Raw genomic sequence first — 15694 nt, 5'->3', positions numbered from 1 at the left:
AAACATATTTTTCCTTCTAAATTAAATATATGGTATAAAAATCATTTCATATCATTTAAAAGGTAATGAAACAATATTATCCACATTATTGTTTGTATAACCATCAGCTTTTGAAAAGTCCAGAAAAATTAAGGTTCCAATACCCTAGGAATATTCTCATTTCCAGCTCTTAAGTTAGGAGAAAAGTAGTTTAGATTAGTTTTAGACAAAACCATGAACAGCAAACTTAAATATGACTATTATTAATTTCATTTAATTTCTGCATCATATTAAGTATTTGAATATTAAAATGCAGTAATATTAAAATCACAGCCTGAGATTTATGTGGAGAGAAGGTAACATAACTCTGGTTACTTCGATAAGGGTTGGAATTGTAACTTTGATATATTTGAATACCGGCAAAATTGGGATAGTACAATATTCTGTATTTGCACAACAATAAGGCAAAGTATAAAATTATGTTAAGTACAACTACCAAAGTCGTATGTCGCCCATCGATTTATTTTGGATCTCATTTTTTATAGCGGAACATTATATTAAAGAATACTTTCAGCGACATCTTGTATATGTGCAACAATTTCCTGTTGGACAGCACATTGATTAATATCGAAATAAAATCAAACAGAAACGGAATCGTTTAACAACGTCCGCCTAAGGTAATTACGTGTTTTCCTTTATTCCAAGGCGAAAATAATAAACGGAAATTAAATTTCTTCAGAACCACTTGCCTCCTTATCATTTCACGCTTGTGTTGTGCGTAATTGAAGACAATTTCTGCACAGCGTTGAATGCAAAACATCTGCGGGCTCGTTTACTTGTCCGTCATCATCTAATGACAACTAATTAGGAGCGTGTCGACAATTGCACTTCAGTGGAGACTGCAATGGCAACATTAAAAAAAAAGGACGGCCATAATAAAATAAAGATCATTAAGAGATTTTTCCAGATGCCTTCTTTGTTTGTTGAAACATCAATGAAATCAGAAATATAGATAATCACGCTGAAGCTGTGAAGGATATAATAGAATTTTCATTGTTATTATTTTCTGTTGCCTTCAAAAACAAAACAACAAAAAATAAATGTATCCTTAAGCCAATCCAATAATAAACCAGCAAATAATTTCCTGTGATGCTTTTCTAATTGATAAAGACAATTACATCGTACCTGATTGGTTTCTCTTCAGACAGTTGTTCCTTTGACCTCGTTAATTTGATCCCGTAAACCGCAAAAGCTTTTGAAGTCTCCCTCGCCTGACATAATCTCGTAAATGAACGCAAGGCGAATCCAACGCGTTATTGTGGTAACATTACTTGAGGCGCATTGTTCGTTAATAGGGAAACCCCGGTTTGTGCATGGGAAATTGATGTAAAATAGGGACCCGGTATTTTGGTCATTGTTTATTCAATGCCATACTCGTATCGTATGTTTTAATTGTGGCTTCTGTGGTAAACCATTAAATGTTAAATTCATTCAATAAATTTACTTTTGAGTTATTATCGGAAATGACTACATAACAAATTGGTTTCGAAAAAGAATTATTTGTGGATTAAAATATTACACATCTTTTTTATTTTGGTAATTTATAAGCGTTGAAAAACAAATTAATTTTAAACGTTTAGGATATTTATCCAGTTCTGTATTTTTTGGTTTAAACTAGCGTCCAAATTGAACGGAGATAAATTATATTTTGCTAGAAAGGTGATTAAATTATGCGTCCAACGGCACTCGATTCGTTTCGATCGAAAAATAATTGACTTACAGCTTATTCAATTACAAACATTTCAAGCTTTGGAAATTTAAGTTTGGATATAAAAACAATGTCTCTATATTTAAATCTCTATATTTTTAATTTCAGTAGTATGTGTAATATTATCTAAATCTAATTTATTTGAAATTTTTATCATTTCATTAAGTTTAGTTTCATTTATCTGGAGTGTAAAAACTGGTTGAATGATTCCATATTTCTATAAGTAATTCAGAAAACTACTGAATAATTAGTAGAATTCTACTATTTGATTAGGTAAGTACCTGAATTCCTAAAAAATATTGTAATCTGTTAACATAAAATCAAAAAATGTTTGAAGTTTCAGATCAAGAAAAATTTTCTAGATAAAACATCAAAAACAAATGTCTTGAGTACTTAAGTTAGTGCTCTGAATTTAGGAAATTCCTGAAATTATTGACTACTTCCAGGAACTACTATATTTCTTGATAATTTTTCTTTCTATTTTTTTTCTTAACTATTTTCCATTGATATATCAAAATATTTTAAAGTAAAACATATTTTTATTCGAGCCGAAGCGATGGTAACTAAAACCTGTATATGAATAATTGTTTTATGTATTATGATAAACAAATTTTTAAGATTGGCAACAAGTAAAATTGAAGGAAAATACAAGTGTCCCAATTATATTAAAATGATAGTCAACCACATTTCTACAAATGTCAATAAAGAAAATAAAGAATAATAGAAAAAAACTAGAATATAAGTTTCAGCAAAATCTCTATGTTTGATTTATTTGAACTGTGGAAATCAATAAAATATGATTGATTGACATTGGCTATAATTTCAGTAATTAGCAAATTTTAATATATATTTTTAAATAATTTAGACAATTACTGATTACTTTCAACAAAACATTTACAAGTATAAATTCAAGCCTTCGATGATACTCTCTCTATTAGAAACATTTACTGATAGAAGATCTTGTAATAAGAAGTATTACATACTTCTAAGACTACAGCAGATAATTAATTCCGTTTGATATCAGAAGATGAAATATTTCATTCACTTTTTGGATTGTCGACCAGAGTGAGGTGTATATTCGACACTGAAATTTCCAAAACGGAGACTTGTCAAACCATCTGCGTAATATTATATGCTGGTAGACATTTCCTAAAACTTTTCGGCACCAAAAATTTTTAATTATTGAATTTACTCAAAGAGAAGTACCTCTTAATTTACACTTTGGTAAAAAATGGCTATATTTCATCATTAACAGGGAATAAAAAATTATTAAAAATATTATATGCCAAATTGTGTAGGAAGAAAGAGAAAATAATCGTCTACAATTTATTGATACTGAAAACTTTTATAATTTTTCAGTTAATAACAGAATAATATTTCAGTATTTTCACCTATATCTTCATAATTCCCATATTTTCAACTGACTTGCTCTTATTACTCTTTATTTATTAGTAATATAACCACATAATTTATGAGGTTAATCTAATCCTAAATATTGTATAATATAATTGAAAAAAATGAATACTGCAAATAAAGAATCTTTGTTATTCAATCAGTTATAATTAGAAATATTTGCAATAGGGTAGATGAAAGTATAAACCTTGACTCTTTCTCTTATTTAATATATTTTTTCATAAATACTAAAATTTATGAAAATTAATAATGATTAATAAATATATTTTTTCTAATATTATTATTGAATAACTAAAATATTAATAAAAAACTACTGCTAAAAATATAATACCAGTATTATGTTGTTTTAAAAATTATTGTTCTCCAGTTCTCAGGATCAAAACCATTATCATCAGCCCTTACAAAATATAGAAGAACCTCATTTATAATAATATTAATAATAATAATAGCTAGTGATTCATTCAAGTTTTCAATCGAGAAAGGTCTTAATGAAAAATTTTGTAATCTATTAACAAAAAATCAAAATATTTTGAAGATTTAGTTCAAGAAATATTTAATAACCAATTTTTTAGATTTTTTAAATAAATAACAAATAATAAATAGATCGTTCAAGCTTCGACTGTTAAAACTCTGTAAGAATCATTTGCTGATAGAACATTTTGGATATTTAAATCTGAACCTGAATTAAGAAAATCTTGAAAAGTATTAGGTATTCTGAACACACACATAAATGGAACAAAACACCTATATCAAAAATTCACTAAATTTTTATCAGTTTTTTCAAAGAAAAGAAAATTTTTTATATTTCAGTGTATAATTTATATTATACATTCTAAGATATAATCATACCAAAATATTTAATTAGTAAAGTTAAAACTTTTTATATAGAGAGATTTACTAGCAAATTTAAATATTCTTTTTGTCTCCTTTCCATCATAAAATTCTCGTTTTTCATTCGGTATTGATCTACCAAGAATTGAAACGTTTATAATAGAAACTAGGCACTTTATAAATATTTGTTCAAATAAATTACTCAAACGGCTGAAAATCATTAAAATTGCATGACTTTCTATTAGTTGTAACTTCTAAACGCAAAAACATAAATTTTCCATAATCAGATCAGCATCTATATTTCTACTGTAAGGTAGTGTTATAAAATTAGTTCTTAATCCGAACACCACAGAAAGAAAGATTGATGAGTGCAGCTCAGAAGTTTCTGATAATTTGACAAATGACGGTGGGTGCATTTCGGGTTTGTGTCCGAAAACGACCGGTGGGGCTTACGTTTTCGACCTTACAAATGACAATTAATCCCGCGTCCCGAAATGCTCACCCAACCCACCATAATCCATTAGTGTAAAAGCCCTTTTGTTCATCCACTGCTAAACTCACGTGACACTAGAGTCAAAAGCGTTGGTGTAATTAAAAAAGTGTAATTATCTTCGAAAGAATGGTTTTTCTTAGGAGTAAAAGTTAATGGTGCAATTTAATTAACTATTAAAAAATATTAAAGATTTGTTTGCCCAGAAAGGCGCTTTATTAAAGTGTACACTTAAATGCAGTCATTCAAAACTTTCCCCTGCAACGTTTCAGTTTCACTTTCGGCTGCAGCGATATTAAAAATTCAATAACTCCCATGTTACTTTGGACATGAAATGACAAAATTAAAACGGACTCCGAGTTCTATATTTTCGTCTGCACGGCGACACTTTTACAGTTTTTGTACGTGACTTGAAATTCGGCAGGATATCAGCGATGTCTTTGGAAGGTCTTGGCATATTTTCAAACACTAATCAATACGTACCGAGTTCTTTGCAGTTCTACTTTATATCTGTTTTATGGATTTTTAATAAAACTACCCGTAATATGCGGATATATCGATTTAAACGATTATTTTGCCATTAAAATTTCTTTTTGTTTTGTTGCGTTAATCTATTCCAGTAAAACTTGTACTTATTACATGGTAGTTAAAGTTTCATATTATAGTGGTTAATATTTACACACGAAGATTAAGTATTTATACAAAACTGTTTTCATATACATAATATTGTAATGACTTTATTCATTTACATAAAGGTATGTCTTTTCTTGCAAATATTGAAACAGTTGGCACGATCTTGCAAAATTGGCCATTATCTACAAACATTAATGTATACGAACATATGGACTGTTGATAGAATAATAACAGCTCGACGTAAATGTGAAGGAAAAATAAGATACCAACATAAATATGGTCACGTTAAAAACGAAGAGCCCGCAGTCAAATACACCTATTTAACATTTGAAAAAAATTATACATAGAATCACATTAAATATACTGTGAAATTGCAAAAAGTCACTCCCTCATAAATTTTTTATGGAAGACGATATTTACCTCAGTCAAAAACAAATAAAACAAACAATACCAAATAATAAAATAAGGGAGGTTAAAATAAATCTACAGAAATTACTTGAAATGTTTTCCCTGCTACTTATTCAAAACAAATGCCATCCATAACACACAGACAGAATATCTATTGAGATTAGAGAATATATACGAGATATACCATTGAAAATAACCCAAATAAAACTATTTGTTACTCAAAAAAATGATGTGATCTTAAATATGATATACGGTATATATTATATATTATAGTATAGAACATAGTAACAAATCTTAAATATATGTTAAAAAAAATTAATATTTAATACTAACAGATTCGATATTCCTAGAAAAAGTATTTTACTTTAAAGACTGATGTTCACTTATGAAGATTATTCTAACGTAATATTTATGATAATCCTTCAAATGAAACTATTTGCTATTTGTCACTGAAAATTTTGATATTCTTGGAAAAAGTATGGTATATGATATACTGATTCTACGTAATTTATTGCATTATGCACGACAGACAGAGGCACTAAAAGATTTCCACTACGAAGCAAATTTGCAGACTGTCTCTGTCATGCATAATATCTCTCACAAAATTCAGTCAGATCAAACGGTTTTCGATTAGTATATTACGTAATTTATAGTATATAGTATAGAGAATGTAGAAATATAAATTTTAATTTAAATTTATTCCCGCTATATGGACATATTATTATTAAATTAATTTAAGTTAACTGTAATATGTATTTTAATTCCACAAAAATAAAATTTGAAAATTGGCCAATAGAAAAAGAGAAGAATGATTCAAAACAAAACAGAAAAATATTAAAATTAAGATACTTTACTGCTAAAGTTTATTCTAATGTTATCTTTATGTCAAATTTTCAAAAAAAACCTATTTGTTCATATTAAAGTTACGAAAATGTTTACCTCTAAAGATTTTTTTAGCGCAATATTTATAACCTAACTTAATAACTCAAATAAAATTATTTAGTATTTGTTACTGAATATTGCTGAAGAATACAATAAACTTTATTTTAAAGGATCATATCTCGCTATTTGTTTTTATTATTATTATAAAATTAAAAATCATATCCCAAAATTGGCTGAAAAGATAGGGAACAACAAAGAAAAATATTACAATTAAGAAATTTTCCAATTCTAGTTTGTTCTAATGTAGTATTTATGAGAAATTTAAAAAAAACTATTCTGGATTTATTGCTGTAAATATTGTTTACTTTAAAAAGTCTGTCGAATAAAAACACGTCCTATTTGTTGAGATTATAATTAGTATAATTAATCAATAATTAATATAATATAGTTTATTTTTTCATTTTACATCCATAAAAATACAAAGTGAAAATTTTCACTTTTTCTAATATAACTTCTATGAAAAATAAAAAAAAAAATTATTCCTTAATATTAATTCCATATTTATAGAAATGTAATATAAATATAGATACAAATAATATACAATGTGTTTCACCAACTTATTCAACATGACTTTTTAATTTATTTTGAACAATATTTTTAATGATATATCGTCTGTATTTTTGGATTTTTAAATTCTACATGAAATTGCAAATAAAATAGCTGTACCATGACCCATACCTAAACGTTTTGAATTGTTAATTTATTTACAATAATTTTTACAGACTGATAGTCTAACTAAAATAACTATAAAGCCATCAATTTTGATGCTGAATAGATCATTTTTAACATACACGTTAATCGAAATCCATCCTTTGAGGTATTATTATTAGTACTTCTAAGTTTCATATTGGGTCTTCCTTACTTACTTAAAATCCATTTAAAATATCAGAACTTTGTTATTTTAAATGGAACATTATGTATGTTTTTATTTTAAAATATACAAATTGTATTGCCACAAGTCAGTCAGACAGATAGACTTCTTAGAACTGTGTAGAAATCATCTTTAATTATTTGGAGATTTTTGTACATATGCACACATTCTATAATATATAATTCATTTATTTTTATTTAAATATTTTTTTCAATATTTTACATTTATAAAAATTTAATTCATATTTTTATATTTAAAATTAAGCAATTAATCAGGAGTTTAAATACTTTATTGTTTATCATAAATTTATATTAAAATTGTTATTACCGCAGTTTTAAATACATTAGTGATTAAATATTTCTGTTTTTATGCAAAATATATTTCTATAATATGAATATTCAATACATTTAACATTTTTTTATAATCATTTACATTTAAAAGGTGTTTTAATTAAATCACTTAATTGTTCTTCGTAATACATTCATTATTCTTCGATTTCTCTACGTTCAGATATTTATATATTCATTTTTTATTAATAAAGATATTCCTAAAATTACATACTTTTTCACAAGCATATTAGGAAATATTCAGCAGCATTGGTTCAATAGAATTGCAGGAAAGTAGGTTGGCGCCCGCTTTGCTGCGTCTGACTAATTCCTTTCCGCAAATTGAAGCAATCATTTCAATCCGCCTCGTCAAATGCAAATTTTAAATTGTCTTTTAACCATCCGGCACGTTAATTGATGAATTTTGCGGTAAAAATATCGCAACCAGCTTATAAGGAGCACTTAAAATTGCCGTGCACAAATTAACCTCGATAGGTACTGTCGCGTTTGAAAGCTTTCGATGGAAAGGTTAGCCTTGCTTTGAAATCTATCAATAAAATTTAATATCAAATTGTGCGAGTCTTTAATGATGGTTGTGTGGAATTTTGAAAGCATCCATTATCAGCCCAAATGCAATTTATTACTTAATTGTTTACAAATTTAATACTATGTACAAAGGTTATATTGTGGGCCAAAAATGGATACATATAAAACAATTATTTTGAGACAAATATTAATGGGAGTAATATGTCTAGTGATAAGTGTCATTATTAAACTTTTTAAGAAAATTACCCATTTTTAATTAAGCCACATCTTTGTAATTTAATCAGTTTTATAAAGTAGACACCGTTGACAAATTGTGGTTCGTGAGGGTAAATTCATCAATTAATCAAAAGTGGAATATGGTAAAGACTGTAACGGTGACGCCATAAATCTTCAGTTTTTTCATCTCCACGTAATTTTCGCTATTTTCATAAAGCCACGTGATTTATAATCAAATATCGTGCATTTATAAAATTAACAGTGCGCAGACTTCGATTTACCGTGCATGTTTGATGTTTTCGAAAGCAAAAAAGAAAACGTGACTAAACTGAAACACAACACAAATGAGACCGAGGAACTGTTTGCGGTGGTTTTGAATATGCACAACGGAACCTAAACAATAAGTAAGTTATTTAGCAAGTGTGAAGAATCACACAAACTAGTGGCGAATTGTTTCTTTAGGTCTCGATAACAAATTAGACATAGCTATAAAACGTGACAAGAAGTAATGTTTTCGCAGTATTGAGAACACAAGGTTTTCAACAAAGGACAAAGTCACGTTAAATGTAGATATTACGCAGCTTGATATAAATATAAAACATGGTGATATCACAATTAGTAAATCATTATAAACTCATGGTCAAAAGTAAAGGATATTAAACTTTTATGAATTATATACTCTATTTATGTTTCAGTAGTGGTCATAATTATAGCAACTTACTAAAATATATTAAAAATATGATCTGAATTACTTGATGTGGATGCAAATATCTATCATGTTTATCGTTTTTTTCTGTTATTATTATGTCTTCTTTGCAACTGATCAGTCTAAATTTATTCTTTAAAAAGTTGCGTACTTTCCCTCGAATAGTTTTTGAGTTATAGCCTTTTAAAGAGTAGTTACTCAACAGTTAGAAGATTACGTTTATTACAGGGCCTACTAGTCTTATTGTTCGGGCTGTGATGATGATTTTATTTTGATTAATCCAACTACTAGATATTCGATTATTCTTTTAATTTCAATTTTTTACACAATAAGCAATTTAGTGACGTGTAAATAAGCTTGCGAGACTTAGGATTCAAAACTGCTTTGATGTGTGAATGTTTCATATATCAATTCCGGGCCTATGATTACAAATGCATTTGAAATAAACATTAGTGCATGTTTTGTGGCTTTTAAATATCGACATAAAAAAGTTAAGCGAAGAAGAAGAGGAAAATGAATTATATGGACATGGAATAGCAGATTAGCTCTATATATATATAACAATGAAATCAATCATTTCATCTTTAAACGTGTTTTTCTCGAAACTATTTTTTTCAAATTTACTGCAGTTGAAACTCGAAGACAAATCACCCGATAGCTTAAATTGTTTTTTGCTTATTTTTCCTATGTTTACAGTTCCTATGATTGTACAATGACCCTCCAATTTTTCGTTTGTTCTCAAAATATAATTTTGGAAGGCCAAAAATGATCAAATTTTAGGGTAAAATTATAAACATTTTTTCAAAACTCTGTCATTTTGTTAAATTTTATTTTTTTTTTTTTCACAATCGAGAATAAACGTAAATACAGTGGCAGAAAGTAGAGCAACTATTAAAATATATAAATTAGTACAGTCCTATGTAAACAAATATAATATAATTTATACCAATTATGAACACACTGTATACAAACATAGCGGTAAATATTTCTTGTATTAAAAGTAATTTTGTTGGGTACAAATAAAAAAAAATAAATATTCAGCTGGCAAAAAGTAACGCAACTTTTTACTAAATGTCACTAATCCTCACAAAACTGACAATAATTTTTAGTTTTACAGACTTGAGATTGTCAGGTCTCATTTATATTGAACTTTGAATGGTCGGAAACGAGTGATTTGGAGTGACGAATTCAAGTTTAATCCAGTTGGATTTTAAGGGAAAAAATTAATGTTATGAACTGACCATCTCAATATCCCGATCTAAACCCCATTGAAAACTTACGGAAGATAATGAACAACAAGAGAAGACTCAAAAAGTATAGTAATTAGGCCTGGAAATTATTCATAATAATAGATATTTTACAAAATATTAGTGTATAATTAATTAAAATACCAATTACAAATTATTTGTACTAATAAAACATTAAATGGCAAAAGTTGCTCTACATTTTGTCAGCCCAAAACAAATAATCATTAGTAAAATTAAACGCTTTATTTTTTATTATTTAGCTACGTATATGTTAAATTTATAAAGGTAAATTAATCTCTAATATATACATTTTTTTATTATTTTTTATTTTTAAAATTATATGTATATATACACATTTGATGCTGTAGTTTTCTTTAAAAAAAATCCCAAAAATCACCTTTTTTATCACATCCTTAAATAACACAGATTTAATTACTAAAATCCCTTTCAAAATTAAATTTAATATATTTATAATAAGAATATAATAGTGTAAAAAAACAATAGTAAATTATTTTAACAGTTCATATTAAATAAAAAAGTTATGATTATTTATATTAAAAAGTTGTTATATTAATGATCAGAACTGTATATATAATAGCATGTTTGCACGGGTATTTGTTGAAATTTGTTGGGATATGCTAAAGCTAAAGGATCAAATAACAAAAAATTCACAACATGATTTTTACAAACTTTTTTTCTATATTCCTAACTATTGAACACGAGTTTATTTGTGTGAAAATTGAAAAATAATCAGTAACAGAAAATATACTACATAGACCTAATCCAAATATCAAATTTCATTGATTATTGGTGTACACTTTGAGTTGATTTGATTAAAAATTTAGACAAAAATATTGAATATATACATATATATTATACATTAGTATTTAAGACTATTGAAGTTGGACCTCCACGATGATCTAGACATTCACTGAGTCGTCTTGATATGAATCTAATAAGTTGGTTACTTTTATTTTAAGCTACCTCTATTGAAGATCCGCCAGTTTGTAGAGGGATGACTGGAAGTGCTATGCTACCTACCCCAATCGATGATAAGTCTGGTGACCTTGCCAGTCACACGTAGCAATAAATTTACATGAATATTGGAAACACAAACAAAGTATCCTTAGCAATATAAGGTCGAGTATTATCCTGTTGGAAAGCAGGATTTATTTATAATTACATTCTATGGTAATTACCTCAAATAAAAAGTAGCTGAGTCCTACACGCAATTGTAAATCAAAAAATGTCATTATTACACCAGATTTGGTTAAATTTTATCCCTCATATTACATTACAATCACTTACCCATTACTCCCAATTGTTGCGGAGTTAAGTGTGTGGATCCTTCCTCTCCTTCAGGTATCGGTAACCCGCCACTAACTAAACTTCCTGAAGCTATAGAAGCTTTCTCTGATATAACAGAACTTTGCCTTCCTGCGATGCTGAATGCTGCACTTCTTCGCCCACTACTGCTGGCAATACTGCCAACTTCTGTAATTAATTCATTAATTTTAATAATTTAAGCATTCTTTACATAAATTTTGTTATAAAATAAATTGTAAAAATATAAAACATTTCTGAAATATTAAAAGATTGGATAGTTTCATCACTTATTGAGCAATAAATAGATTATGAAAATATAATACTGATGCAACAAATACAGAAAAATACCAAGATCCATAAAATGACAATTATTGTTTTACCACCCGGGGAGTTTATTACTTCGTAGTTGCAATGACCGAGAGGCCAGGACAATCAAATCCACATTACGTGCATTATTTAATAAAAAATTGCTCAAACCATTAGCGTAGGTTGTGGGACGTATATGGAACTGACCTTGTCAAGTGATACGGAGGACCTTGACTCAATATTCACTTGTTCAATTCAGTCCAGGACCAAACAATTTATATCATCCTAATTAATCGCAGCAAACTAAAATCGTCACAGTGTTCTAATTTTATACAATGCTCCTTCTAACATGTTTGAATAATTAGATAGCTCCAATCTAAACAAAATTTACATATTTACTACATTTATCATTAGAAATAATACTCAACACTATGTGTTGCTTGTTATTTTGTTAAATTTAACTGAAATATAACTAAATTACTATTTATATTTCGTCTCTTCCTCCGTGTAATATTTATTATGTTGGCGATATCGATTAAGGAATTGGGTTCCTATAAATAGTCGAAGGGTAAAGATTGATGTGATATGATTTCACGGGCAATTGAAAGATCCATTTTGTTGAAATTGCGACTAACGGATAAAGTCACGAACCATACCATAAGGTCCATAGTCAAAAGCCGATTTGCCTAAAAGGCTTCGTAAATATAAATTCATGACACCATCAATGCGTTTACTTTCTTAGTGGTTGCTTTACAATACAGCTTCATTATTTATCTATGTTTAATGTTTTAAATTATATTATTTGAAATAAACATATGCACAGTATATGAAATTAACTTTGTTTAATTTTTAATTTAGTCGAGTATTCAATAATATCACAAATAAAAAAAATAATTTTCTTATTTTGTTTTGGTTCTGTTAGTCATTTTATAAAATTTGAATTTTAGATTATCGTCACTCTCATTGGAGAGTTTCATCCTCGGTTTTACCTTATTAAGATTTAATATAAAAAAAAATAATAAAACAACTTCATTTTCAAATTTAATTTAATAAATATATTTAAATAAATTTGCGTAACTAATATAATTTAAAAATTTAAATAAAAATAATATAAATTATATATTTTATTTGATAGCATCAACGTGTTTACTTTTTTGTAGTTACTTCTCATTTGATGTTTTGGAATGTGTTTTTAAAATTACATTTGGTAATTTTAAAAACTAAAAAAAAATTAGATACTATTTTTCAAAATGTAAGAAATAAAAAAAAAATATGTTCTGATGCTTTAGTCTTATTGTACTAATGTAAAATTAGTTGAAAATGTTTTGACTTTTTTTGTTATATTGTTATATATATATATATAAAACAACTTGATTTTTAAATATAATTTAAATTAATATCATTTAAAATTAAAATACACAATAAAAAATATATTTCTTACTTGATAGAATTTTGTAAAGAAAAAACTTATTATTCTATACAAATACAGAAACTTGGGATTTGTTTATACCTTAAATTATGAGAGTTAACAATATTAACTTTTCAATAACAATTTCAGTTTAATAATAAAAATTAAAAAATAAATATTTTATTATGTTATAATATAAAAAATAAAATAAAACGACTTCATTTATAAATATATTTTAACAAACATCTGAGGTATTATTTTTACTTTAAATATAACAATTAACAGTTTTATTAATTATTGCAATCAGAATAAATTCACAATAATTTAAATAACATATTAAATATTAAAAAATATTCTATTTTCTTTTATATAAAAGTTAAATAATATAATTTTATTTCAAATAGAATTTAATAAATTTTGAGATTTGATTAAATTTGAGTTATTAAAATAATTTAATAGTATAAATACAAGTAATAAAAATATATGTTTTATTTGGAAGCTTTTGGTGTTACTTTCCGAAAACACGCAGTTTTGAACTAGTAAAACGAACTTTATATACCATGTCGTAATTAGAAAAATTGAAGTTGTAATAGAAAATTGCTAGTTTGAAAACATTTGCGAGTATAACTCTAAACACGCATATGTTGAATTCTAAATGTATTCACACGTTTTGTTTAAATTTTAGTAATTACACAACAAACTGTATTTTTTGCTGTTGAAATTTCAGACTACGTGAAAATGTACTCTTTTATTAAAATAAAATTGAATATTCAACTGATATAACCAACGAGATACATCACATAAAGTGAAATAATTCAGTAGCAAAAGGAACAAAGAATTCATTTCAGTTGAGAAGTAAAATGAAAGTTACTCGTGCTTAATATACAAAGTAAATAATACATTTATGCGATAAATTATAATTAAATATAATTCATAAATTGCTTTTATTAAATTGGTAAAATAAAAATAATTTATACAAATAGAAAAAACTGTATTAATTATTTTGTAAAAACAAATTATCGAAGATGTGCATTATAGTTAATTGTAATTAATTATGATTTCTAAATAAAATTTATATGAAAGATAATTTTATAATAAAGTATTGAGTTTCTTTCAATTCTTGCATTTTAATTCAAATGTTAAACCACATAATTAAGAAAATATGATATTATCAAAGATTAATATATAATTTAAAAAATTGTAGTTATTTAATCTTCAATATCACTTACAATATACCGCAACCAAAACGACTCTAATAAGCGCCATCTCACGGTATATACTTCTGCGCATAGCGCTAAATTATATTATTTCAAATTACTATAAAATACAGAAACTAAACCAAATCAATATTACTAATAATAATCAATAATAATCTTCATTAATTATTTATTTTGTCCTTTAACACAGTTACCAAGATTCTATATTAGGATTCTGTTTATTTGTATAAATTGTAAAACAACAAAAAAACTGACTCATATATAGTTAAACAATTTTTAATAAACTATTTAGCAAACAATTAATTTATTTTAAAATTATAAACCATTCTACTAACCATTACTAGGACTTCTAATGCCAGAAGCTCTTGATCGCTTGCTATTAAAGATTCTTCTCAGTTTTGAGGGATCTACCACACGTTTTTTACGTCTTAAATATCTTGCAAGGATCCCCACAACAGCCACACTAGCTGTCACTGACAGCACAATCACCTGTTGGACAAAAATCACAAAATTACAACATCTCATCGAGAAGTGATCACATGAATTATTGTTACCTTTTGTGTTGTTGACAATGAAAATTTCTGAGGCAGTGCTTGTTTGAGGAGCTGTAGGTGTTCATTTACTGGCCCCAAATGTGGTAGTAAAGACATTTTCGTTCAAATTTAGTTTTTTTCTAGGTTATATTATGTTTATTATAGGTTAAACGCTCTTTAACGCCGAATAAAAAACATATATTATACTTTTCGCGCACCAAGTCAACTTGCAATACATGCAAAAGTCAAAACTTTAAAAATACGCCGCTTAATTTAAAAATAAAAACTATTTAAAAGTGACATCAAATCAAAACTCCCGCACACACAAAAGTCGAACGCGAACTGACCGACGGAGGATGTCACGGGTAGTGGTTATGATTACGAGATTTTGTTTTAAAAATGTTTGTTTTTATATTTGTATATGTACATTAATTTTACATATTTGCTTTCTATTGTATACAATAAAAATATAGAAAAAGCTAAACATAACCAAAATTGTAAAACTAAATGATAAAATCAAAATGTGTA

At 26.6% G+C, this 15694-nt stretch overlaps 1 protein-coding gene across 1 annotated transcript in view; it reads right to left on the bottom strand.

Moving 5' to 3' along the window:
• Positions 1-15618, bottom strand: part of LOC109594007 (mitoguardin) — a 121847-nt gene extending 106229 nt beyond the window's left edge. Inside the window, exons 1-3 of the mRNA XM_049965913.1 lie at positions 15188-15618; positions 14969-15122; positions 11685-11870 (exon numbers count right to left, since the gene is read on the bottom strand). Of these exons, the coding sequence (XP_049821870.1) occupies positions 11685-11870; positions 14969-15122; positions 15188-15283 (436 nt within the window). The 5' untranslated portion in view covers positions 15284-15618. The remainder of the gene's footprint in view (positions 1-11684; positions 11871-14968; positions 15123-15187) is intronic.
• Between the last annotated feature and the right edge of the window lie 76 nt (positions 15619-15694).

Source organism: Aethina tumida, chromosome 4 (genome assembly GCF_024364675.1).
Source record: "Aethina tumida isolate Nest 87 chromosome 4, icAetTumi1.1, whole genome shotgun sequence".
Classification (NCBI taxonomy): domain Eukaryota; kingdom Metazoa; phylum Arthropoda; class Insecta; order Coleoptera; family Nitidulidae; genus Aethina; species Aethina tumida.
Note: the sequence above shows the minus strand (reverse complement) of the source record. Positions and strands in the feature narration are given on the sequence as shown.